Source organism: Vulpes vulpes, chromosome 1, assembly GCF_048418805.1.
Source record: "Vulpes vulpes isolate BD-2025 chromosome 1, VulVul3, whole genome shotgun sequence".
Taxonomy (NCBI): domain Eukaryota; kingdom Metazoa; phylum Chordata; class Mammalia; order Carnivora; family Canidae; genus Vulpes; species Vulpes vulpes.
The window spans coordinates 76,821,164-76,846,094 of NC_132780.1; the positions used below are offsets into that span (position 1 = coordinate 76,821,164).

A 24,931-nucleotide genomic window follows, 5' to 3' on the forward strand; every position below is an offset into this window, starting at 1 on the left:
ATTTCTGAGAACTAAGGATATTTGAACTAAACCACAAAATACTAGTATCACACTTGCCCATGCAGATGTTTTTGTTTTTTTAACTTTTTTTAAGATTTTATTTATTTGAGAGAGAGTACGAGTGGGGGGAGAGGCAGAGGGAGAAGCAGATTCCCCGCTGAGCAGGGGGCCTGATGCAGGGTTCAGTCCCAGGACCCCAAGATCATGACCTGAGCTGAAGGCAGGAGCTTAACCTAAGCCACGCAGGTGCCCCAGTCCATGCAGATTTAATCTAATGTTCTTACTGTCCCTACAATTCAGATTAACAGCAATTCATTCCTTAGCTTTAGAGCATCAAAGAAACTCTAAGCAACCTTTCTGTTATGAGAAGGAAAAATCAAATCTCAAACTCTGAATCTTGTAAGTCTAGTTGAGGACAGCAATAAGGCTAGATGCCCAATGAGTTTACCTAGAACTGGCAACAGGAAATCCTGTGCAGAGATTTCTAAATTCCCAAAGTCAGCTGGCTGAGAGAACATTATATTCCTGCAAGTCCTGCAAGACTCCTCAGGGTGTCCAGGACCACTGTCATCGAGACACCTAGGACCCATGAGGTCTTCCATGAGCCTTACTGGTCAGATATAATCTGCAGCCCAAACTGGGTCTACATGCCGCAATGGGTTTAGACTGGGAAGCTCTTCAGAAGCATACTTCACTTCCTTCACTTCTACCTCTTTCAAGTTAATCACTAATACTTAGAATTTCTTTAGCACTTAACACATGCACATTTTTTATCCTTAAATAAGCAATTCTATAAGCTATTGTTATCCTGCTGGTTGAAGGATCCAAAGCTCGGAGCAATTCAGGAAGTACTCTAAGGTAGCATACACACTCAACGACAGCACCAGGACCTCATACCTAAGGCTGACGCCAATACCAATGGCTTGGCATTACACCATGCTCTTAAGCTTCACATTTGCTAAAAAAAAAAATTACTAAAAATCATAACAGCAGATAACTTGAATCTTAACATCCTAAGCCCATTTCCATTGGAAATGAGACCTTACAGCATTTGTCTATAAGGTTTTCCTGAAAAGCTGCTCCTTCTACTTGTACTGGGATTCTTGGGGAAAAATCGAAAGCTCTCCTAGCCATACTCTGTAGGCTTCACTTAAAAGCCTCCACTCTGGGAATTTCAGACCTTGCACCACTAGATCATGAGCTATGCCAGAATGGAGATCACGATTTTTCTCTCTTCCTATCCCAAAGACCACCCCATGGGCCACAGCCTGGCACTTGAAGGGTATCCCAAGGAATGTTGGCTGTATGAATGACTTAATGACACCTGACAGCGAACAGAGGCCAATTCTCTTACTTAAGCTCCAACCCAAAGACTAAGCTTTTACTCTATTTCATTGTTAGGCTCTGCCTCTTCATTCTGTTCCTTCTTGTCCTCATAGTACACATGCCATTGCCTCAACCCCACATTTAGAAAGCTTGACACTACCTGGAAAAGGTAGACATCTCCAAAGGAGTTGCTGAGGCAGAACACGTTTTCCTTCTTGGGATGTTCTGGGACAGACTGCACTATGCTGTCTTCTGCAAACAAGGCACACCGAGGGGCATTACTCTGATCCATGGAATTCTTCCCATAGGTCTCGTAGAATAGCAGGGTGCATCCTAGGAGAGAGAGAAAGAAGCAAAGTGACATCATCTCTGTCATAGTCCTGAGGATCCAAGAAAGTAGGGAGAAGGAAAGGGATACATCTTTTTTTTAAAAAAAAAAAAAGGGGGGGGGGGAAGGGAAGAAAATGGAATGAGACAACCATGTAATACAAAAGGAAATTCTGGTATCCAAAGCATGCCTTGTCATATTAATGTAACTCAGATGGAAAGGAGATGTTTCTGTAAACACAGTAACAACAATACCAAGGAATATTGTTGCTTACTCCATCAGGAACTCTTCCAAGTTCTTCAATGGCTCATTCAGTCTCCACAGCAGCCCCAGAAGACAGGTATGGTTATTAACCCCATTTTACAGATGAGAAATATATAGCACTGGGCAGGTCCCACAGCTGGACTGCAGCAGAGCAGGGACCTGAACCCAGGCACGGGCTGCAGAGCCCTCGTTCTTAACCACAACACTGCATTATTTAAGAGATCTGAATGCAGAAAGAAAACCCATCCTCATTAACTAAGGGAGCTTCTACACTTAGAATCTGTGGTAATAAGAAAACAAATTTACCTGCAGAACTTTGCCATTTATCATAAAGTACCCAGTTAATTCTCCAAATGCCATGTAAACTAATTTAGTACTAGTGTATTCTTTTATCTCACAATAAGAAGAGATAATATTGCAAATTTTACTAGTTTAGATTAAAAGGGGAAAATGAAACTAAATATCTCTCGATTTTAAAATATTACTTGAAAAATGCTTGCATGTGCACAGCTTTCCCCTAATAAGCTAATGAGGTACTGTAGGCAGAAGTTATTAAGGATCTACTTTGATAATTAGGTAGGAGTGTCTGATGATTATTAGATGCCATTTTTAAGCTAATTCTAAAATGCTCACAAGCATGTTCTCTTGTTGAAAAACCTTCCTTCCAATGAACACATTTGAGTACTTCTCAGATGCTGAGCCCTGACATCCAAATAGGGCAGATAAGGTCACCATCCCCTGCTCTGCACAAATCTCTTAGGTTGATGGTAAAGCAGCACCAGCCTGCTTTCAGCTGTAGTGTGAATGAGTGAGGTCCACTACGTGACTGTCTTCCCCTTTGAGTTAGGAGTCCTCACTCCTAAAAGTCTATATGTTTTTTAAAAAGCTATTTCATGCTAGCCAGTCTCATTTCTTCCTTCGAAATCCCATCTTAAACTGGACAGGTAAGTTCAGATAATGGAATCCAGTGCAGCACAGAAGCCAGGAGAAAAAGATGCTGGCAGGCAGGTCTGCCCTCAGGAACAGCATCATCGGGACAGCATTTTCTTCCTCTGTGGTACTTACTGATCCCAAGAAGCATTAGCCATGTTTCTTCCTGCAAACAAAAGGCTAAGAGAGGCTTCCAGAAGGAGGGAAAGCAACAAGAGTTACATGGCCAGGGCTGTTCCTGCAGAGCTGATCAAGTCTCTTTTTCCAGCACTGATGCATTAGAAACAATGTCCCCCAATCTTTCCATCAGGAAAGGCCTGTCTGCTGCTATGTATGCAATCTGCCACGACCTGGGGACCCAAGGAGCGGGGGCGAGGTGATAGACCCATGCCAGTTCTACCCAGTTCTTTCTGAGAGGTTAACATTCACTTGCCAGTTTCCCTACCATTGTACTCCCAGCGGCTGTGGTTTGAGTCATTACATCTAGAGGAAATGAACACAACCCTGGGCAGGTGCCAAGAAGCCGCCAACCCAAATGCCCCATCTGCGATAGACTGCAGCTCTACTGGGGCAGTGCAAAGCCAAAACAGGACATGTCCTTTTAGACTCAGGCCAGGATGTAAAACAATATGCCCAATTCTGTTGTGGTGGGATTTAAAGAACAGGAAATCAGTTGTAAATCTATTCCATCAAAGTCAACTTCATCCGTGTCCCCAATGCCAGGGCAATAACGCTGATGGAAAGGGGTGCACCCCTTGTCAGTGCAGCCCTCCTGCCCCCGCTGCCTGTACCCAGCCTGCGTCCACCAGCCCTGCCCAGACCCCACCAGGAGCTGGTCTCGGCCTGGAGGACAGTGGAAGTTCTTCTTGCCATGGAGCAGAAAGAGAAAACAGACCATAACAGCAGTGGAAGTATAAGAATAGATGAAGTACTATGAGAAATACCATCAATGGAAAAAGAGAGTTAGTCTCATCTTCCCTCAAACCTAACCTTCCCTTTGATACCCTCTCAAAGCCACGCTCATCACGCCACCCCGAGCTGCCCTACTGCAGGCCAGAACCACCAGCAGCCCCCAATTACTTTGGGAAACTCGCTCCTGACGTCATGCATTCTGAGGGATTATCTTTTCCACCTTGCCAACTACTCAGTCCAGGAAGTCCCCTGTGAACAATGTGAAAATCCGATCGTTGGAAAAGACATTCAGAAAGCAGAATTATCTTTGTTAAAAATGTATTACATCCTCCAAGCCCCCAAAAACATTCACACCCTTAACACACTATATATTTGACACAGGCATACAACCAGACGGTGTGCTTATAGCTGCTCTCTCCAGAACACCATTTCCAATCTATTTGCCTAGGTAGTTCAAGGATAATTTTTAAATTCTGCTTAAATGTACATGTGTGTATATATACGTGTGTGTGTTTAACTAAGATTAAACCAAATAGTTAAGTCCAAACATTACAACTTGGAGTCTAAGCCAAGAGAGTTGAACTCAACCTAGTGAATTCCCAGAGGAAAGAGGTATAGAAAGCCACATGGAAAAGGTTATGCTGGAAAAAAAACATCTTTATCGCATGACTTTCCTTGGCTGCAAAGAAAAGGAAGGAATGTGTGCTTGATAACATTTACACTTACAAAGCACCCTTTATCCATGGGTCTTGAAGTGTTTTACAAGCAAGCACCAAGACAGCAGTGCAGAGTCCAGAGCACAGATCCTGGAAGTGCCAGACACCATCCCTTCCCCAGGAAGTCAGCAGCCAGAGTCCCTGGGGAAACCAGAATCTGGAGGGGAAGTGCGGGGTGCTCTGCCAACCGGAAGTGAGACCTGCCTGAATCTCCTCCCCCAGGAAACCTCCCAACGATCTGGCTCTGCACAAATGTCTCCAGGGGCAGGGAAATCGGGAAGATGGCGTCCCTCCACATGCTCCTGGCTCTGGTCACTTTGAATTCAGAATCACTTTGCCTTCCAGCTATTAGTCCTGGCCCAACCTCTGGAGAACCAGAATAAATGCAGCACCTCTTCTACAAGACTATTGCTCACTGCCGCCCACTCCTGGTTTTCTGCAGGCTAAGTGGTCCTGGATCCTTACGCCACCCTCCATATGGCATGACTCCATCTTTCCGGTGTCACCTATGGCCCCAACTCTTAGAATAGGTCACGGACACACACACCCCCCATCATCAGCCTCCACCACCACGGGGGGTCGAGGGGAGCTTCAGAGCCATAAAAATAGGCAAGGAACAACTTCCCAAAGCATCCATTTTAACAAACAAATTTCACATTAATAAATAAATAAACACAATAAATAAGAAACAGATCCGTGTCACATATGGAGTCGAGTGCATCTCTTTCAAACAACATGCAGGAAGGAGGCAGCTTCAGGCTGTGATTCATAATCAATCCCAGATGCTCGCTCTCCTGAGAAGACAATTTCACTCCCCCCTGCAGTCAGAGATACTTCAGGTCAAACCTACTCAAGAATCCTCATCTGGCTTTACTAACAGGGCTCTGCACCATCATGCCCCCAAGGACAGAAATGGCCAGCTCCACCCAGGGCAGAGGAAGGAGAGACTGATGTGTCTGTAGAACCTGGGCCATCTATAACGACGTGGCCAATGATCACATTCACTCCTTTAAATCATATCTACTTTCATACCAACTTCATCAGTATCAAATCAGTATCAATCAGAAACCCATTCGAGGAATGGCCTACAGGTCAAACCTCCAAATTGCCTTGTAATACTCTGCAGCCACATCTCCCTATGCTATACTTGGATAGATATCTGATTATTAAACCTGAGAGCATAACTTATCCCTTAAAATTATATCTTGCCAGATTCAATCCCTTATTCCAACTCTCCAAATTTCATCTGTCACCTGGTGTAAGAGCCTGCCCAAACAAGGTTAAAGTTCTTGGCCTTCCTCAACCACAATGTACCACAAGCTAGAAAAAGGGGACTGGGTCGAGTTTTATAAACCCTCCAGTTTGCTAGGGAGAAGTGTCACTTAAAGACAAAATGCCTTCCAAAGTGTATCTTTCCCACACAGGCTTCTGGGTTATCATGAAATGGCACCAGCTCCCTAAGGCCAAGGTGAGGACATCTCACAATTTCTACATGGGGAGGCAGGGTGAGGATCCTTGTGGGAGAGCTCCAGGCCTTTCACACAAACTGTCTGCAAATATAATTCCCATTTCTGCTTTCTCTCAGGATAGAGAAGGCTGTCTCCCGATAATGAGGGAAGCTTGGCTTTGAACACCACACTCAGTTCCTCTGACGGAGTCACAAGACGGTTGTGCAGAAGTGCCAGAGGCTGTGAGGCTTTTCCTGTTTGCATCTGTGTAAACCATCTTTACATCTGTATAAATCCACACTGTACTGACTCAGAGCCTCGCTATTCCTCAGGATACTTAGATCACTTCAAATCTATACATCCGCAATGAGCAAGGCAATTAGAATTTTTAAATGGCAATGCTTACAAGAAACTTGCAGCATCTTAACAAAACAAACCCTTACTCCTATTTCCTTTATGTGAAGAAAAAGGGGGGCATTTGTTTGTGATGATTACAATTAGACTTTCTTAGTTTATAAAGGTTAGAGGACACAAATCAAATAATCCAGATGTTCTTAGTCATACAAGCTGAGGAGGATTCTTCTCTGGAGTTCTGAATGTGTGCAGAATACAATACTCAGGATCTACATTTGGTTACTTATTTGGAATATTTTTACCCCCAGATGCAGGGAAAGTATTAAGAATGGTATGGAAATACCTACTATAAAATAATAAGCTGTATCTATGGAATTCCATCGCTTTGTATTAGTACAAATAATATATCTGAATATTATGCAAGCCATATTATCTAGGTTTGAGAAAGTATCTGTAGCAAAGCAGGCTGGGAGACTGTGTATCAAATCCCTTCACACTGACACAAATTAATACCAGACTGGTGCTTCCTAGGAGAGAGGACAGCTGGGCCCAATGATTCCAGGGGCCCTCTTGAGTCAGCAGGGCACTTACCTTTCAGGGTTACCCAGTACTGTTTCCACTTCCTCCGGGCCACCAATTCGAGCTTCCTTTCCTTCTGCAAAGTGACGAGGGGTTTGAAGAACAGCCATCCAGCTTTTCGGACCACCCCTTGTTCCTTCTCAAAGAGCAGATCAAGTTGCTCCAAAGAGCTGAGTGACCCGCTGCTGGAGTCTGCAGTGTCTGTGGACGTTTCTACATTCTCTGTATTGGTCCTGCTCATTTCCAACTCCCGCATGAAATTCTCATAAATGTTCTGCTGGAGGGGATCGCTGCCAATTGCATGAGCGGATTCACTTCTCTGAGACAGGATCTGAGCTGAGCCTGCTGGCCACAGGGAAGCAGATACCTGGAAGGGCCCCTGCACGTCTGCGTTCAGTCCATCCGAGCGGCTGTCGAAGTAGTCACTGCCTTCCTTGGACCTTGGCTCCTGTGAGCAAGGCAGACGAGCACCCATCAGAGGTTATGGACACACAAAGCATCCCTTCCCCAACACTGCAAACGTGTCGTCTGTTGTTTGCTAAAGCTGCTGCCGCAAAGCAAAATCCTTTTAACAGAAATGCATCTTCCGTCATCATGTCACCAAACCAGAAAGAACTGTAGAAACAGTGTTGTTGCCCAACACAACTGACAGCCAGTGGAGTCAATGCTTAAAGACATAAACAAAATACTACTGACTCTCTCCTTAATCTAACCAATGTTGAGCATCAAGAAATTAGCTAGTATATTTAAAACACATCAGTGAAGGTTTCTAGGCTGACGTTTCTTTGCTAACTATGAATAATCGGTGTCTTCCTGGAAGGAAGTCATCATGCTCTTGCAGTCTGTCTTCCACTTGGATCCTTTTAAAGTTAAGGCAGAAAATCTCTAGCTCCAGGGTCAAGGTGGGTAAGGAATAGGCACCGGGATGTTGTTAGGTGTCGTTATGCACACTTTTCGTCTGCCCAAAACACGGTCTCCAGCTTCTGCCTACCTCTACTTTTATCAAGACTTGAAGATGTCTAGCATCTTATTTTCCTTCTTCAGATAGTAAAAACCATATACCTCAGACTGGGATTCTTGATCTACAAAAAGGTTTTGCTAGTAACTGTTGTTTTTCATAAGTAGTTTTGGGTTTTTTTGTTGTTGTTTTTACTTATTTTGGGAATTTCTTCTGTAAAATATATTCATTTACTCATATCTTCTTATTCGAACATCTATTTTATTCCAGGCATTGGGGATACCAAGGACATGATTCTTAACTTTAATGTGTACTACAACATAAAAATCAGACCCAAACAGCCCTAAATAAAATAATATTCATATAATAATAGTTGCCCCTCTATTAGACTACAATGCAGTGAGCACTCTGACCAGGCACAGAGCTGAAAACATGGACTGTTTCCTCATTTAGAGGAGGACAAATCTATTTATTTAAGAAAAAAAAAAAACTCTCATATAGGCCATTCACTGGTAAACATCAATTACGACATTTTTCAGCAGAACGTGAGCCTAACTAAAGACTCAAAAGACACTAACATTCCAAAGTTAGAGCTTAGATTAAGGTAAGCCTGCAGGGCGGTGCTAAGTACACACATCTATCAACTCAGCTGCTAGAGGGCTTTCCATTATATTGCTTTACCTATTAAAGTAAAAATGAGGGGAAAATGAGTCAAGGACCACTGACCAAAGGCCTTATTTTAAATATTGCGCTGTGTGGAGGGGTTTCCCTTTCAGACACTCAATCCAGAAATCCAGTAGCAAGTATCTGCTATCTTTTGTAGGAAAATCATCAACTGGAGAGTGCTTCCAAATAGCCAGGGTAAATAAACAACTGAGCCCCAAGCACAGCTATTACTAACAAAAATATTATTTTCTACTTGTGTTTACACTATGTCCCATAGTTATATTTATTTATACACATATGCTTATGCAAGAACAGAGCAAATAAGCCAGCTGCGGTGAGTCACTTAGAGAAGAAACTTTCAAAATAGTTTTAAGATTTTTTTTTTAATTGTCATTTTAATGCTCTTCAAAAACACCTAAGAGGTGAAGGAATACTTCTCATTTAGCTAGCATTTACATCATTTCAGCTATGAATATGACTCTGACTCATAGCCACGAAACACTGGGATGCCTCTGATACCCAGCAAGAGCTATAATGGAGTGTTTCAAAACAAGCCAAACCCTGCCAGAGAAAGACGCTCGGGTGCCAAACTTAAATGTGACCTAAAAACGTTCCTGACAGTGTTTCTCATAAGAGAGTCTTCCAGTTGTAGTGTTGACTTTTAAATGTTCCACCATAGCAAAGCATGACAGACTTTCCTCTGTATGAAATGGGAAATCATTGCATTGTAGCATTTATAACTGGTTCTGAGACATAGATGTGTACTTTTCCAGTTCCTAATACATTTCTAAGGCTTTCTATTAAGAATCCTAATAACCAGTGACTGATTTTCAGGGTAATAGGAATGAATGAATGGACATCCATTCCTAAATCAGCTGAGCTAGATTTCTTGATCAGCATGCTATGGGTGTGAAACTAAGGAACCAAGTTACACACGTACACAAAGCAGTCTGATTTCCAGTTCTCAGCAACTGGATAATCACAAGCAATGGATAACGTACCATCAGGACCAGGGCCCTACAGCAAAGATAAGAGAGGGACTCAAGAGACATCAGTCACTCTCGGGAGCTAAAAGAAAACTAATCCTCACCATTCCTCACTTTCTAGGAAAATATACCAAATTCACACCTGGAAATTCTTCACATGCCTTTCATCAGAGAGCCTGTGAAGTCTAGAATTAAGATGGAGAGCCCAAAGGCCAGGATCTCTGCATCCTGAATCTCCTCCGTCAATGCTACCCACCAAAGATGCCTGCCCTCCCCCATTCCTTCTCCCCTCCCCCCACTCCTCTTCCTCAGAGTTAGGCATGGCCATGTGACTTGCTTTGACCAATAAATGTGAACAGAAGTGAAATGTGGAAGCTTTAAAAGCCAACACACTGGGCAGCCCAGGTGGCTCAGCAGTTTAGCACTGCCTTCGGCCCAGGGCCTGGTCCTGCAGACCCGGGATCAAGTCCCACGTCAGGCTCCCTGAGTGAAGCCTGCTTCTCCCTCTGCCTGTGTCTCTGCCTCTCTCTCTTTCTCTCTCTCTCTCTCTCGAATAAATAAACAAAATCTTAAAAAAAAAAAAAAAAAAGCCAACATACGATTTCCTTTCTCCTTCTGCTATCACAGCTTGAGGTATTCCAAATGGAACTGCTCTGTGGACCTGCGGTCCCAAAGAGGAACAATGAAGACCAGGGTGACAACATGGGAAAGAAAGAAGCTTTGCTTGTGCTAACCCTCAGAGATCTAAGAGCTTTCTAGTACCTCAGCATAACCCAGCCCACCCTGACAGAACTGAAAGTTCACCCAGGACAGGAACAAGGACTTACAGTACAGCCCAATGATATGAAGAGTTTATTGGCATCAAACACACACTACTTGCTAGCACATGTTGTGTGTCTCTCTCTCTGTCTCTGATTAGTGTGATATTCTTTATCAGTTGTGTATTTTTTTCTCACTAATGTATCTGCTTTAAGGGCCTAACTTACCCTACTGGTTGAAAGCCCTTAAAGAAAAAAAAAAAAAAAAAAAAAGGTTGCTCTTTTTATATCTTTTTTTTTTTTTTTTTAAAGTCAAAACAAGTAACTCTATCCATCATGGTAAGGGGTTTCTGGACCTTAACCCTGCTGACAGACAGAAGTTTGGGTGTGTGTGAGAGAATATGCATTCATTTGGTGCCATGTTATAAAGTCAGAATTTCTGTTCCCATGCATTGACTACATTTTTAAGGATCTAAACCATGGCAAGGGATCCCTGGGTGGCGCAGCGGTTTGGCGCCTGCCTTTGGCCCAGGGCGCGATCCTGGAGACCCGGGATCGAATCCCATATCAGGCTCCCGGTGCATGGAGCCTGCTTCTCCCTCCGCCTGTGTCTCTGGCTCTCTCTCTCTCTCTGTGACTATCATAAATAAATAAAAATTAAAAAAAATAATAATAAAAAAATAAACCATGGCAAATCTTTGCCACGAATTGTGCAAGGATTTCAAAGGAGGGAGAAAAAAAAATGACCAATAAAAGTGACCAGAAAAATTCATCTTGCTCACATTTATAGATTATCAATTGTGGCAACATAAGCAAAACTAAAAAGCTGCCTTCATAAGACACTTTTTAAAAATCCAAAGCAGTTTAACATTCAAAAATCCCAAAGCAATTCTTCGTAGTTATCAACAATATCCTGCCCATGTGGCTAAGTGGAAAATGTTTAGGTACGAGGTTTAGCAGAAATGGTGTTGGCCCTGGCTTCTCCACCAACCAGCCCCATGCCTTCAGGGAGGACTCTCCAATTCCTTACGCCTTACTTTCTTCATTTTTAAAATGAGGGGGAAGTCCTCCCCAGCTTTCAAATTCGGATTCTTTGATCATATAAGCAGTCTCTTATTAATTCCACAGGCTTACAAACCATCCAGAGCAAAGCCTCTGGATGATGCAGACTTGAAGGCGGTCACCTCACCCAGGGGCAGTGAGGAGGGCCTGAACGGGACAGAACATGGTCAATACACCATGGTACTGGCCAGCTGTTAGCTAAACTGAACCTGAACACACTCAGCAGAGTGGTGTGTAAGCCAGGCCACAAACACAGAGGAGAAACATAGTCTCTACAAACAAGAGATGTACAGTAACTGGCTCAATGCCAGGATCAATGCGGGGTCACAGAAAACGACGGCTACACGAGTCAGCATGAAAACACATGAATCAGAGGCATGAAAGCGGTCAGTGTGGGACTGCAGCGTGGAGCTACTTTCCCCATCAGGGATCAACGTCTGTCGGATGTTTGGGACACAGGACCTGTGAGAAAAGGTCTAATTTCCACCGGGCAGTGGTTTAAGAGAAAGAAGTGATGAGTAAGGAGTCCGAAAATTACTACATGTGGGGATATGAAGAGTTGGGCAGCAGGATGGGGGATCATCTGTTCTTGATCTCTGGGTAAAGGGCGAGCCAAAGGCAACAAAGCACAACATAGGAGAGGTGGTGGTGGTGTACCTCATGCGTAAGAGGGAAATAACTAACAGTTGTATAGGCCTGAAACAATGTACTCTGGGAAGTCACATTCTTTTTCACCCCAAATCACTATAAAATTCTACAATTACCCATCTACGGTGGATACAGTGCCGTTTTAGTAGAGACAAACTGCCCACTCAAGTTCTCGTGACATATTGTGCAAGTTAAGGAAAAAAAGAAAAGAAAAAGAAAAAGCTTTCTTCCTTCTACAAATAACTAAACGCAGAAACAAGCAAAACGGAAAAGTCAAGAGCTCAAGATCTAAAAATCTATCAGCTGCTGCTAAAAAGGCAACCCATTACCTTCCTTCCCGGTGACTGAGCCACTCTGCTTCCCCCATTACCACTTTATACATCATTATCATGCACAAGCATCACCATCCGCACAAATTCCTGTTTCCTCAGGCATTATCATGTTTTTGTCAGGCATTCTCGTAGTGTTGCTATCTGCACGTCCTTGGGTACAAGATGTTTTCAAAAGTGTTTGCCATCGCCTTAGAAGGCGGTGAGATTGTACATTGTACAGACTTTTTTTTTTTTTTTATGTATCCAAAAAAAAAAAAAAAAAAGTGAATTTCCCCAAAGTAGCATCAGGTTCAGGAAGGCCACTCATCCCCAAAAATGACAGCAGTCTCTCTCCTTTTTGCTCAGGCTTTTTAAAGACTAAGCTCTAGGAAAATTCTCAGGCGGCCAAGTCGGCGGGGAACTCTCTGGAACCCTGTGCTTCCTGAGGGCAGTTGCTCCACAGGCCGCGGAGGGGGGCGCCCAGCTGTGCGCCTCGGGAGCAAGAGGAAACGCGCACGCGCACGGCTGCGCAGACGAGCCCGCCCCGCCCCGCCCCCGCCCCGCGCGCACCCACCTGCAGCTTCCTCTTCTTCCGGGAGAGGCTGCCGGTCCAGTCGCTGATGCGGCGCATGCGCGCTTTGAGCGTGTCCTTCTTGGCCGCGTCCTCCGTCAGGGCCTTGGGCCGGCGGCAGGGGAGCGTGAGGGACGCGTAGGGCGCGGGGTCCCGGCGCTCCACCCGGGACGGCACGTCCATGTCCGAGGCGAACGCCACGCGGTGGCTGAGGCCGGCGTGCGCGCCCGCGAAGTCGGGGGGCAGCCGCAGGCCCGCGGGCGCCAGGCGGGCGTCGGGCCCGAGCTCCCGGAGCGAGGACAGGGACGAGCTCTGCTGCAGGGGCCTGGGGGCCGCGGGCGCGCCCGGGCAGGGGCCCTCGGCCTCGCAGGCCTCGCAGGCCTCGCCCGCCTCGCCCGCCGCGCCCCAGGGGGCGTCGTACCAGGACGACTCGGAGCTCAGCGAGCTGCCCTTGCTGGAGCGCGGCCGCGAGTGCGGGTCGGGCGGCGAGCCGGGCCCGGGGCCCAGGGCGGGCGAGTAGCGCAGCAGGCGCACCGGGCCGCCCGCGTCCGCGTCCGCGTCCGCGTCCCCCGGGGCCGCCGCGCCGTGCGGGCCGCCGCTGTGGAACTCCACGCGCAGGCAGCCGTCCAGCTTCCCCAGCGTCTTGATGAGCACCCGGGGGCTCCCGCGGCCCTCGCCCGGCGTGGCGGCGCCGCCCTCGCTCCTCCCGTAGCAGGAGGCCACGTGCCCGTTGCAGGCGGCCGAGCCCGCGCGCTCGCGCCCCGCGCGGTGGAAGCCGTTGCCCGCGGCCGCGGCCGGGGCCGGGGCCGGGGCCGGGGCGCTCGTCCTGTGCTTGGCGGACGCGCCGCCCTTGGGGCCTTTGCACGCGGGCCCGCCGGGTCTCGCCGCGTAGGGCTGGCTGCTCTTAAAGTGGGACAGGCAGCTTCTGGCCAGGGACCTGGACTTGTAACCGGCTCCGCTGCTTCCGTGACCCCACCCGTGCAGCGACTTGTCATCCTTCGCGTGGATGCTGCGGATTTTCAGGGAGCAAGGCTTTGGTTTAGCACCGGCGAGCGTATTGCTATGATTTTTAGATCCTTGAAGGGTGTACTGGCTCTCGGAGTTCCCCATTTTAACCTAAATTGAGAACAGTAGCGTCAGTAAGAAACAGGACCCAAGTGACATTCCATTAGGACAGAATTTTCTTTTTTTTTTTTTTTTAATATATATCTTATTTATTTATTCACGAGAGAGAGAGAGAGAGAAAGAGGAACAGACAGAGACAGAAGCAGGCTTCATGCAGGGAGCCTGATGTGGGACTCGACCCTGGGTCTCCAGGATCACGCCCTGGGCTGAAGGCGGCGCTAAACCCATGAGCCACCCAGGCTGCCCAGGACAGAATTTTCTAAAAACAAAACAAAAGCTCCACACATGGCAAAAGAACCAAGCAACTTCTTTTCTGTGTCTCACGGAACTCAGAGAAGTAGGGGCAGAAGTGACCTACTGAATTGGCTCTCTTTGTGCCATGCGGGTCATCAACCAAGTAGACCGGGTTCATGCCCAGGTGCTAGTTGCTTTAAGCACATAATGTGTTGTATGATATTAGTCCAGAAGTTGAATAGGCATAAAAACCAGCTTAAAGCTGAGGCCTCCCTTAGGCTTGGTGCTGAGAGGTTCTGAATAAATGACTCTTGAACAGAAAAACTTGAGAGGAAAGCATCTTTGCTCTGGCACTCCAATAGTCTGATTTTCCAGTGATCAGAGAAAGAGATTTTCATTCTACACAAACTATTGGAAGAGCTAATGCCACACTCCAGTATAAGAGACTACTGCTCAAAATCACATTTTTAATAACAGGAGTCAGGGTACCATACTTTGCAGGAGCTTTGATATATATCACACAGAGTAGGAACACCACAAAACCAGTCCCCCAAAACGAGGCTGAGATGAAAACAGGGGTGGGGGTAGAGAATAAAAGCTCTCATTTGGGGAAGAAAGACATCTTAATAAAACGTAATAAAAATAAAAAAGGCTCATCTAAAGCCTTTAAGGGTCCTCATTTTAGAACATGGGGAGGGAAAAAAAATTGGAAGCTGACTTCTCAGAATGCGGATATCTGAAAAAAAAAATAGATTCTTTTCATTCCTTTTAAAACCCCACTTTGTTCAATAAGTCTATTACTTAAGCCAAACATGCAAGTCACAATTTTAGCCAAAACCTCCCCCTTCAGTTTTTCATCCTAACCAGTATAGATCACTGTTTGAGGCAAGTTGGAGGTCCTGTTTCCAGGCCCATTTCAAAATACATTTAGTAGGTTTTTAATTTTAATTCTTTGACATCTAAGAATGTACAGCCACAAAACAAAAGTCAAATGGATTGACTTTTCTTTGGTGGGAGTTAGCAAGCACATTTTTAAATAAAACAAAACAAAATAACCTGATCAAATAATCAAACGTACTTACTACCTCACAGTCTTGCCACTTGACATGAACCACAACTCATGTGAGATGGCTTTACCTGAAGTCTAGTCTGTGCTCTGAGGGAGATTGTCAGTAGACTTTACGTGGTCCTAGGACAAGGCAGCATGGTTCACAAGAGTGGGAAGGGAGTCCACGAAATGAGCCTGAAAAACAGAAATACCAGAAAACTGTCAAGCATTTTACGCCAAGCTCCCAAAAGGTAAAAACAAAGGTTTCATATAGATTATACCAAGAAACAGTGTCCAGAATCAGTGTCAGAATAATAAATGAAATGTCTGTGGACTGCCTGATTCATCAGAGGTGTTGGAAGATATAAAGGAAGCTAGAACTGCCCATCCAATCTTGTAAAGGCCATTAACACACAGTCTGTAGTCAAATGCACGCCTTTGTTTCAGGGGAGGGCAGGTGAAGGCAGTGGCATGAGTCACGGCTCATCTGTCACCACCATTAGGAAAATAACTTGCAGACTCTGCACACAGACACCACCGCAGGAGCATCATCCCGAAAGGACAACAGTATATTGTTCTCTATTTTGACTCAGTGGCAAACAAAACCCAAAATGTAGAATCACAGTGAAATAGTCCTTGGATGAAATAACTTCTCTTATAGAGGTTAACCCCATTAAAAGTTTACCTCCAGCATATGTTTGGGTCTTTCTGCACAAGAAGCAGAGCAAGAGGTCCACCTTGGAGGGTAAGATGACAGGCTAGGAGAGCTGCCATCTGGCCATGCTCAACCCCAGAATACAAAGCCTGAATTTTCTCTGAAGACAAGGAGAGCAGAGCTGGGTGGATTCAATTGTGACTTTTTTTACCCACTCAAAAAAAAAATGTATTTGTAACTGTGTTAAAATACGCATATCATAAAACTTACCATCTTAGCCATTTTAACATATACAGTGAATGTCAGATACATTTGCGCTGTTACACAATCTCCAAAACTCTTTACCTCACAAAACTAAACCTCTGTTCCCATTAAACAACAACTCCTCAGTCCTCTCCTCTCAGCCCTGGCATCCACCATTCTACTTTCTGTCTCCATGAATTTGATACTCTAGGTATCTCATGTAAGTAGAATCACACAGCATTTGTCTTTTTTGTAAAGGCCGTATTTCATTTAGTACAATGACTTCAAGGCTCATCCATGTTACAGCTTATGTCAGAACTTCCTTCCTTTTTAAAGCTGTGTCATATTCCATTATATGCATGTACCATATTTTGTTCATCGACTTATCCATCAGTGGATTCTCCAATTGCTTTCCACCTGCTGGCCACTGTGAATAATGCTGCTGATACAAACATCTCAAGACCCTGCTCAGTCCTTTGGGGTATATACCCAGGAGTGGAATTGCTGGCTCATATGGTAATTCTACATTTATATTTTGAGGAACCACCACACTGTTCTCCATAGCAGCTGTACCACTTCAACATCCTTACCAACAGCGTATAGATTCCAATTTCTCCACCCTGTCATCTGGGTTTTTTGGTGGTGGCCGTCTATGAATATGAGATGACACTTTAGTGCGGTTTCAGGGTGCATTTTCTCTAATGACTAGTGATGTTGACCACCCTTTTATGTGCTTGCGGGCCATTCGTATAGCTTCTTTGGAGGGTTCAATGGTGACTTTTATTTATTTATTTTCAATGGTGACTTTTAAAGTTAATGAAGCACTGACACTGGCCCTAAATTTCTCTGATAAGGCCAAAGAGACAAGTGTCTGCCTGAGACTACTACATAGTCTCACATATATATTTTAAGTTGGGTGGCTGGGAAGAGTGTCAAAAAGACTTTTCACTTTGGCATGAACAAGAGACTCTAAAGAGCTATTTCAGGCCAGCATCTAACTCACGTGGCCTGAAAGGGCACCTGCTCTGCTACTAACCACTTACCTTTCAGTGGGCGCTCTCAGACATTTCTAAAAGAGGAAACAGCCACTGGCTGACATGCCACTAAAACATGGCCCCTGTGACCACTCTGACCCCAGAGCTGGATCACAAGAACGCTTTTTTTTTTTTTTTTGAAGGGGGGTGGGGCAGAGGGAGAAGGGGAGAGAAAATCCTGACCAGGCTCCCTACATGGCTCAGAGCCCAACATGGGGCTCGATCTCACAACTCTGAGATCATGACCTGATCCAAAATCAAGAGTCCGACACTTCACCGACTGAGCTACCCAGGCACCCCAAGAACCCACACCTTTTAAAAGCTCAAAATCTGAGTGATCAGGATTTTCTCAGCTACATCTTAAGAACTAGAAGTGGGCAGGGTTGCTCCTGTGCCACCCTTGAGACCTCTCCCACAAGCTGACTGCAGGGAGCTTTGGTGCTTTTTTTTTTTTTTTTTTAAAGATTTATTTATTTATTCATGAAAGACAGAGAGAGAGAGAGAGAGGGGCAGAGACACAGGCAGAGGGAGAAGCAGGCTCCCCGCAGGGAGCCCGATGTGGGACTCAATCCTGGATCCTGGGATCACACACTGAGCCGAAGGCAGATGCTCAACCACTGAGGCACCCAGGCATCTGGCCTCGGTGCTTAATGACTTTCCTCCAAACCAAAACCCAGTGATGACCCCAGAGGTGAAAGGCTCCAGGGTTGCTCGCCCACAGCCACCTGCTCCATCAGGCCCTTCTGATCTGAAGGTCACCTGCCTGAAGAGCAACCCACAGAGCACTGGCATCAAGTTCTCCACAAAACTTCCACCAAGAGGCCCCCTTTGTCAGCAGCCCAAGAACACACAAGAGCCAGAATTCAAAGATGCGGAATGGCTCCAGGGTGGAAGCTGAATCCCTAGCAGCAGATTATAACCTCAATTCCTCTTACTACCTTTGAAATGAAGTAGCTTAATTTTTGTGTCCTACTACAGTTCAGAAACACAGCCCTGGACCCTGTCCTTTACAAGACATGTCCACCCAAGGCCTGTAGCTTCAGGGCTCATTCAATATACATCTGTTGAACTAAATGAAACCACCATCACATGGTAGAAGGTTGACTTGACCACAGACGGAACAGGAATCATTCGCAACTGGGTCTGGCCCAAAGACGGACAGATATGCCCACGAGGACCTTTTGATAACAAACACAACACTCCCTAGAGAAAAGCAAAAGGGAGATGACATGGGGGACGGGTTGGGGGCAGAGAACAATGTGCATTGTTGCATATGGTAATGCTTACCAGATGTTTAACATCTCCAGCCAATCCTGGCAAAAGAAAACCTGCCTTAAACGAGAAGAATTTATTCAATATTTATGAGGAATTTATTGACAAGAAGGGTAATCTCTGAGGGAAACAATGATCCCTGAGGAGTTTGGCAAATTGAACAGACACTTATCGGTCATGCTTCAGTTGTAATTTTTGTCTGGAGAAGAAAGAATAACTAGGCCAAGTGTTCAGCACCTCTGACTCCTTTTCTAAGGGAAGTTTATGGTATTCAAGTTAAAAATTTTCTTTGTTGACAGAGAGGGGACTGAAAATACTGAAACAACAGAACCCTGTGAACTTTTTTAAAAAAGAGAAGTAGTAGTTCAAAGCCCCCAGTCTCTTTAAACAGAAAAAATACATATTAGGTATACTAACCTGTATTAATACATATTAAGAATACTACCAATGTAGTAACATGTATTAGGTATGGTAACCTACAGTTTATGTTATTAGGTATGCTAATATGCATCCAGGCCCCCAGCTGATTGACAGAGAATTTAATGAAGTCATTCTAGAATAAAGAATGTCATTCTAGTCATTCTAGAATAAATAAATTATAAATAAATTTATAATAATTCTTTTATTTATTGGGTAATAAAATTTTGCAATTTTTAAAATGGACCACAATCTCATGAACCTAAAAGAAAAATAAAAGTCCTTGTCTTTTGCTTTCTTCATTCCCTTCCAATACCCAATCATAAACATGCCATGTAGCTTTTTAAGCTGAAATCACAAATAAGAATGATGCTTTTTCTTGTTAAAACTGTGATCAAGGGACACCTGGGTGGCTCAGTAGTTGAGCATCTGCGTTCGGCTCAGGGCATGATCCGGATCCAGGATTGAGTCCCGCATGGGGCTACCTGCAGGGAGCCTGCTTCTCCTTCTGCCTGTGTCTCTGCCTCTATGTGTTTCTCATGAATAAATAAATAAATATTTTTTAAAAACAAAAAAAAGCTGTGATCAATTACCACCCCAGAAGTGTCAAGTGTGAAGGAATTCACAAATATGTCACTACAATCCCAACAGCCCCTGGGACCTACTGAAATCCACAGTGAAACATCTTTCAGGGGGAAATTCAAGATTTGCCTTTCCTTCATTTGCCTTGAGCTCAGGCTTGAACTGATAAGTTAGATTCCCAAAGTGTCCATTTCCATGTAGCGGCAAGTTTACAGCAGAGGAAAGGCTGCTTTGTCTCTGGCCTGGGCCAGCTGCTCAGAAGGAGCAAATAAAGGGGAATATGAGGCCAGATGGGAGAAGATGACCAGGGTCGAATAGGGACAGCAAGCATAACAGAGGCACTGCACAAAAGCAGATTTATGGCTAGGCAAGGTTGTGAGGGAAACTCAGGTTCTACCACCAGGAGACACCAACAAGGCTTCTCATGTAATTCCAGAGAGCTTTTCATACTGAAATAGGAGCCTCATCCTTCTCCAAGGCCAACATTCTAGGTAGTGATAAGAACTAAGAAAAAAGAGACTAGGACTAGCCATCATTAACGGTAACAACATCTACTTGATTTCCTTTATTTGTGCGTGGGAGGTTGGAGAGTTGAAACTTCATTAATTAAAAAGACAAATCTCAGAATCTTACTCTAGTTTATGTCAGAGAACGGGTTGTAGACCCGTTTCCATCTCTTAAATAGCAATGAGTCTTTGGGCAAATTACTTACACTCTCTGAATCTCATTTCCCCCCACTTACAACTTGAGGATAAAAATATCTACCCTAGTTAACTCCCAGAGTGAGACGAGTGTGAAAATATACATAAAATTACCTTAAAAATTGGGAAACACAAATCTATAGTACTATTACTAGTTTTTAGTTATAAGTATAATTTTGGATACTATGATACCAAATCTTAGTCTGTAGATATTTTGTTAATTATCATATGTTTATATACATACATTTGGAATCCTATAAATCCTGCTAGCACTTTTCTGATTTTTATCAATTCTCCAAATTATAACAGCATATAAAAGTACCTAATGTGTCAAGGTCTGCCAAATGTCAACAAAAACAATGACACAAGCTACGTACTTATGTTATTAGACAGTCATGACAGAAAATGTACAAAAATAACTTAAGTGCTCATTGAACAACTGGTATGACTTTAAAGTAGTCATTCTAGGGATGCCTGGGTGGTTCAGTGGTTGAGCATCTGCCTTTGGCTCAGGTCGTGATCTCGGGGTTCTGGGATGGAGTCCTTCATTAGGCTCCCTACAAGGAGCCTGCTTCTCTCTCTGCCTCTGTCTCTAATGAATAAATAAATAAAATTTAAAAAAAAAAAACAAAAAAAAGCAGTCATTCTCAACACCATGTCAGTTTGGGCCCCACAGGGACATTTGGTAGCATCTGGAGACATTTCCCATGGTCACAACTGGGGTCATGACATCCAGGGGGTGGAATTCAGGGATGCTGCTAAACATCCTACGGTCCACAGGATGGCTTCCATGTATTACCTGTATCAATAGTGTTGAGGCTGAGAAACCCTGCCTTCAAATTTTACTGTCTGTCTTATAAAAATGGCTAAAATACAAGAACATGCCTAAAAATCGGAAACAAATGCATTCATCTCTGCCAGGATCCAAACTCAGTAACAAATGCTATAAATATTGCCCAAACCTGCTTCTCTTATTCTGAGTCAATGAACTACACTCAGAATTTGAGAACTGAATGCCATGACTCAAAGGAGCTCATTACTAATCACAAGACTTGAACCCAATTTGTAAAGGAGGCAGGTGAAAGAAGAATCTGGTCTCCATAGGAATAATGCTTAGGAAGAGTAATCCTAACAAAATAAAGTGGGCAGAAAGCAAGCTGCTGTTAAGGCCTCAAAAGCTAAACATCCATTGTGGAACACTATCAGTTCTATTTCAAGTCAGCAGGGCCCCTTCCAAATGCATATTCACAGATGAATGGACAAACCAATCTGTACCTTGGAATGCCGAGGACAAGCATGGCTGGTGTTAGGAGGGGAGCAGGTAATAAATTCCACAGAAACAATAGCCTGGCTTTTGCACCGTTCATCACCTAAGGAAGCCAATTTACCACAAGGAGGGTCTCTACACTCACACCTGTTTTATAACAAATTCTAACATCCACAGCATTGCTTTAAAAATGTTTGTTCAACTATGGGTCATGAAATTCATTTAATGAATCAATGATCAGTATTTTTTAAAAGAATAGAACAGAAAAGAAATAGAGCAGAGCTTAGGGTAAAATAGAAAAAATATTGAGAAGCACATGGAAGCAAAGGTAAAAACTGTTTTATGAAATTAAATTCTCAGGGCACCTGGGTGGTTTAGTCAGTTCAACATTTACCTTTGGCTCAGGTCAGGTCTCCGGGTCCTGAGACCGAGCCCTGCCATCAGGCTCCCTAATGGGCAGGGAGTCTGCTTCTCCCTCTCCCCATGCCTCTCCCCCTGCTCCTGCTCTCTCTCTCTCAAATAAGTAAATAAAATCTTTAAAATAAATAAATAAATTCTCATGTGTGCTTGTATGTTTGCCTGTATCCTGAACTGTGAAGAACAATCATTTCCTCTTCATGGTCAAAAAAAAAAAAAAAAAAAGGTGTGAAAAATAATGACATAAAACTATGCATAGCAGCTGAATGGCACATCCATTTTAGTAAGACCCAAAGACAAAGTCTAGAGAGTCAAAATATTTGCTAAATCACTGCCCCAGGGAAACACTTGAGCTAAAGGCAGGAAGAGATGAGGAGCATTCATGGGCAGTGTGCAATCCTGGGCCCTACAAGTCAGGCACATGGTGCTCATCCTCCTTCATTCTACAACTTAAGAGAAATTTTCAATGGATGTTCAAATTCTTCAGAGGAAAGTTAAAAATTACCCACCAGGGGTATCTGGGTGGCTCAGGTGGTAAAGCATCTGCAGTCGACTCAGGTCATGATCTTGGGGTCCTGGGATCGAACCACATGTCAGGCTCCCTGCTCAGTGGGGAGCCTGCTTCTCCCTCTCCCTCTGCTCCATGATTTGTGCTCTCTCACTCTATCTCTCAAATAAGTAAAATCTTAAAAAACAACAAAAAAAAATACCTCCCAAAAAAGTTAAATGAAGACCTGAGTCTTGAAGGATGATTGGGATTTTGTTAGATGAAAACAGAAAAGAGGGTCCTCCAAAGAAAAGAGGAGTTTCTAAGACTGGGCACTCTGTGACAGCGTGTGAGTCCCCAAGTGATTGAATGGAGAAAGACCCTAGCTTGTTCAGGAAAAACTGATCAAGGGCAGCAGGGCCTGACCACTGGTGTCAGGGACAATGTTTAGAGGAGAAGGAGGTAGGAGAAGAGGAGGAGAGAGGCTGGGGAGGGAGTGTTGACACTCATTAGCCCATCCCCACTGTCCCAGAGGCACCACAGTGTGAGCTGCTTCCTAGGGACACCTGAGAATACAGTCTGGAAGGAGCCCACTGTAGTCCACACCTCGAAGATCAGTGTTGGGGCAGCTCTGGCAAAGTAAGAAAAACTTCTTAGCGCTGGCAGAAACTTGGAAGTTCAAGTGATGTGAAGACTTCTACCCACCACTCAATATGGATTTGGAGACCCTCCTACACATATCCCCCCCCCTCCTGGGACTCTAAGAGAAACAAAAGGGAGGGATGATCTGATCCCACCCCTAAAAGAACTTATCAGCTTGGGCAGGGAGGGGCTAATTACCAACACGAACCGTTTGGAGAATCAATAAGCAAGTTTATGACAACTTTAACAGTATGGAGTTTATGAGAGAGGTGGTGAGACCAACAATCCCACAAATATTACTGGTATGTCATTGGAATGTCAGGGAGTTGAGAGGCCCAGCTACATCTGGGCCATAGCAGAAACTGAGAACATTTCAGGGTTTTGTTTCTTTTAATCACCTTTTCAAGTAAAATTACAGAATACAGTTTAAAATAAAATAATCTCAGTGAAAATAATAGCTTTTTCTTATTTTTTTCAGAAATTATTAAAATGCCTTTCACACATTTTCATCCATGTTCTCTCCAGTGTTTTGTTTTGTCTTTTTTAATGTATTAAACGTTCAGTCCCACCCTTTTCTGCGAAGTCTACAAGTCTACATCAAAATCCCATCCAAAATTTGGCCAACATCCTTGCCTCCATAGACCTTGTGCAGTCCATTTGGTGACTGCCAAAGAGTCACAAGATTCAAATTTGCTAGCATGACTTTTAAATAACCTTTTGTTTTAAACTTTTATGAGCAGGAACCCTTCCACAAAAGGGGAGTCCAGGCATGGGTAGGTACTTCCCAAGCTCCATACTAAAACAGAAGACCTTGCATGAGAACCCGGGCTGTTAACCACATGGCTTCTCAGTGACTCAGATGTGCAGGTAAGGCACATGCTACAGTAAATCAGAAGCAGGCATTGCACTCCTGAACTCAATCACATTCTGTGACCAAAATATACCATGGTAATTATACCTAGTGATTCTTGGCAAAATATTTCTTCATTATACACTGCTCCATTTAAGTTAAAACGTGAACAGGCTTAAACCACACATTTTTTTCCCCTGCTTTGAATAGGTGCTTTCCTCACCCTTATAAATGTGTCACTCTTCTACTCCATCTCAGCCTGAAGCCCGAATTGAGAGCTCATTTCTCTCAGTTGAAGGCTTAAGGCTACAATTAGTTGTTCTAGGGTCCGCAAGTAAAGTTAAACCAGTCATTGCCAAGCTTTTCCTTAAATTCTATGATTATTCACAGCAAAAGCAAAAAGATTTTGGCTGGCAAATTTACAGAAACTTTCAGGGAAAAAAAATGAATAGCATTAGGTGTAGTTTAAATTTCATAATTTACAGGAACTTATAATTGTGAGATACCTCAAGGAGATGGACACACAGAGTGGGGAAGGGTCTAATGTGTCCTGAGCTTCTATGTCCCAAGCCCACCTAGGACATGAGAACCCCAGAACCTTGCAGGATCATCCCTACTGCCTCCAAAGAGTAGGAATCCAATCTGGAAATTTTAAAATATTTTTTAACATAGGCATTACATCTAAATAATTTTAAATGTTTCTGTACTTTTCAACCTGAAATGATCTTTTTTTAAGTATAATTTAACTTTTAGGCTTATCTTCTAGAAGAACAGTTGTAATTTATGTCCCTTTCATAAAGAAAGCACTGAAAAAGTCTTTCTCTGGAGGTATCCTTATTCCAGGCAGCAAAGGCTGGCCCAGCTGGGAAAAGGGCCAGCAGAAAGAAACGAAAAACTGAACTTTTTAAATTAACTAAGGAACTTTAAGGTTACAATGTAGTTTTTTCCATTTCACTGTGTTATAAAAATCATCACACAGGAAAAATCTGCTTTCTTGGTGGTATAAACTTCATGGTCACAATCCTAAATATCCACTGGAATTCAGTATACCTTCCCTGAGGCACCTGGGTGGCTCAGTCGGACAAGCCTCTGACTCTGGTTTAGGCTTAGGCTGTGATCTCATGAGTCATGAGAATGAGC

General features: G+C 44.1%; 1 protein-coding gene across 1 annotated transcript in view; it reads right to left on the minus strand.

Annotated features, from left to right (window-relative positions):
- Window positions 1-24,931, minus strand: part of TIAM2 (TIAM Rac1 associated GEF 2) — a 219,048-nt gene that overhangs the window by 90,874 nt on the left and 103,243 nt on the right. The window contains exons 3-6 of the mRNA XM_072767283.1: window positions 15,314-15,419; window positions 12,821-13,933; window positions 6,870-7,305; window positions 1,487-1,659 (exon numbers count right to left, since the gene is read on the minus strand). Coding sequence (XP_072623384.1) covers window positions 1,487-1,659; window positions 6,870-7,305; window positions 12,821-13,927 — 1,716 coding nt within the window. The 5' untranslated portion in view covers window positions 13,928-13,933; window positions 15,314-15,419. The remainder of the gene's footprint in view (window positions 1-1,486; window positions 1,660-6,869; window positions 7,306-12,820; window positions 13,934-15,313; window positions 15,420-24,931) is intronic.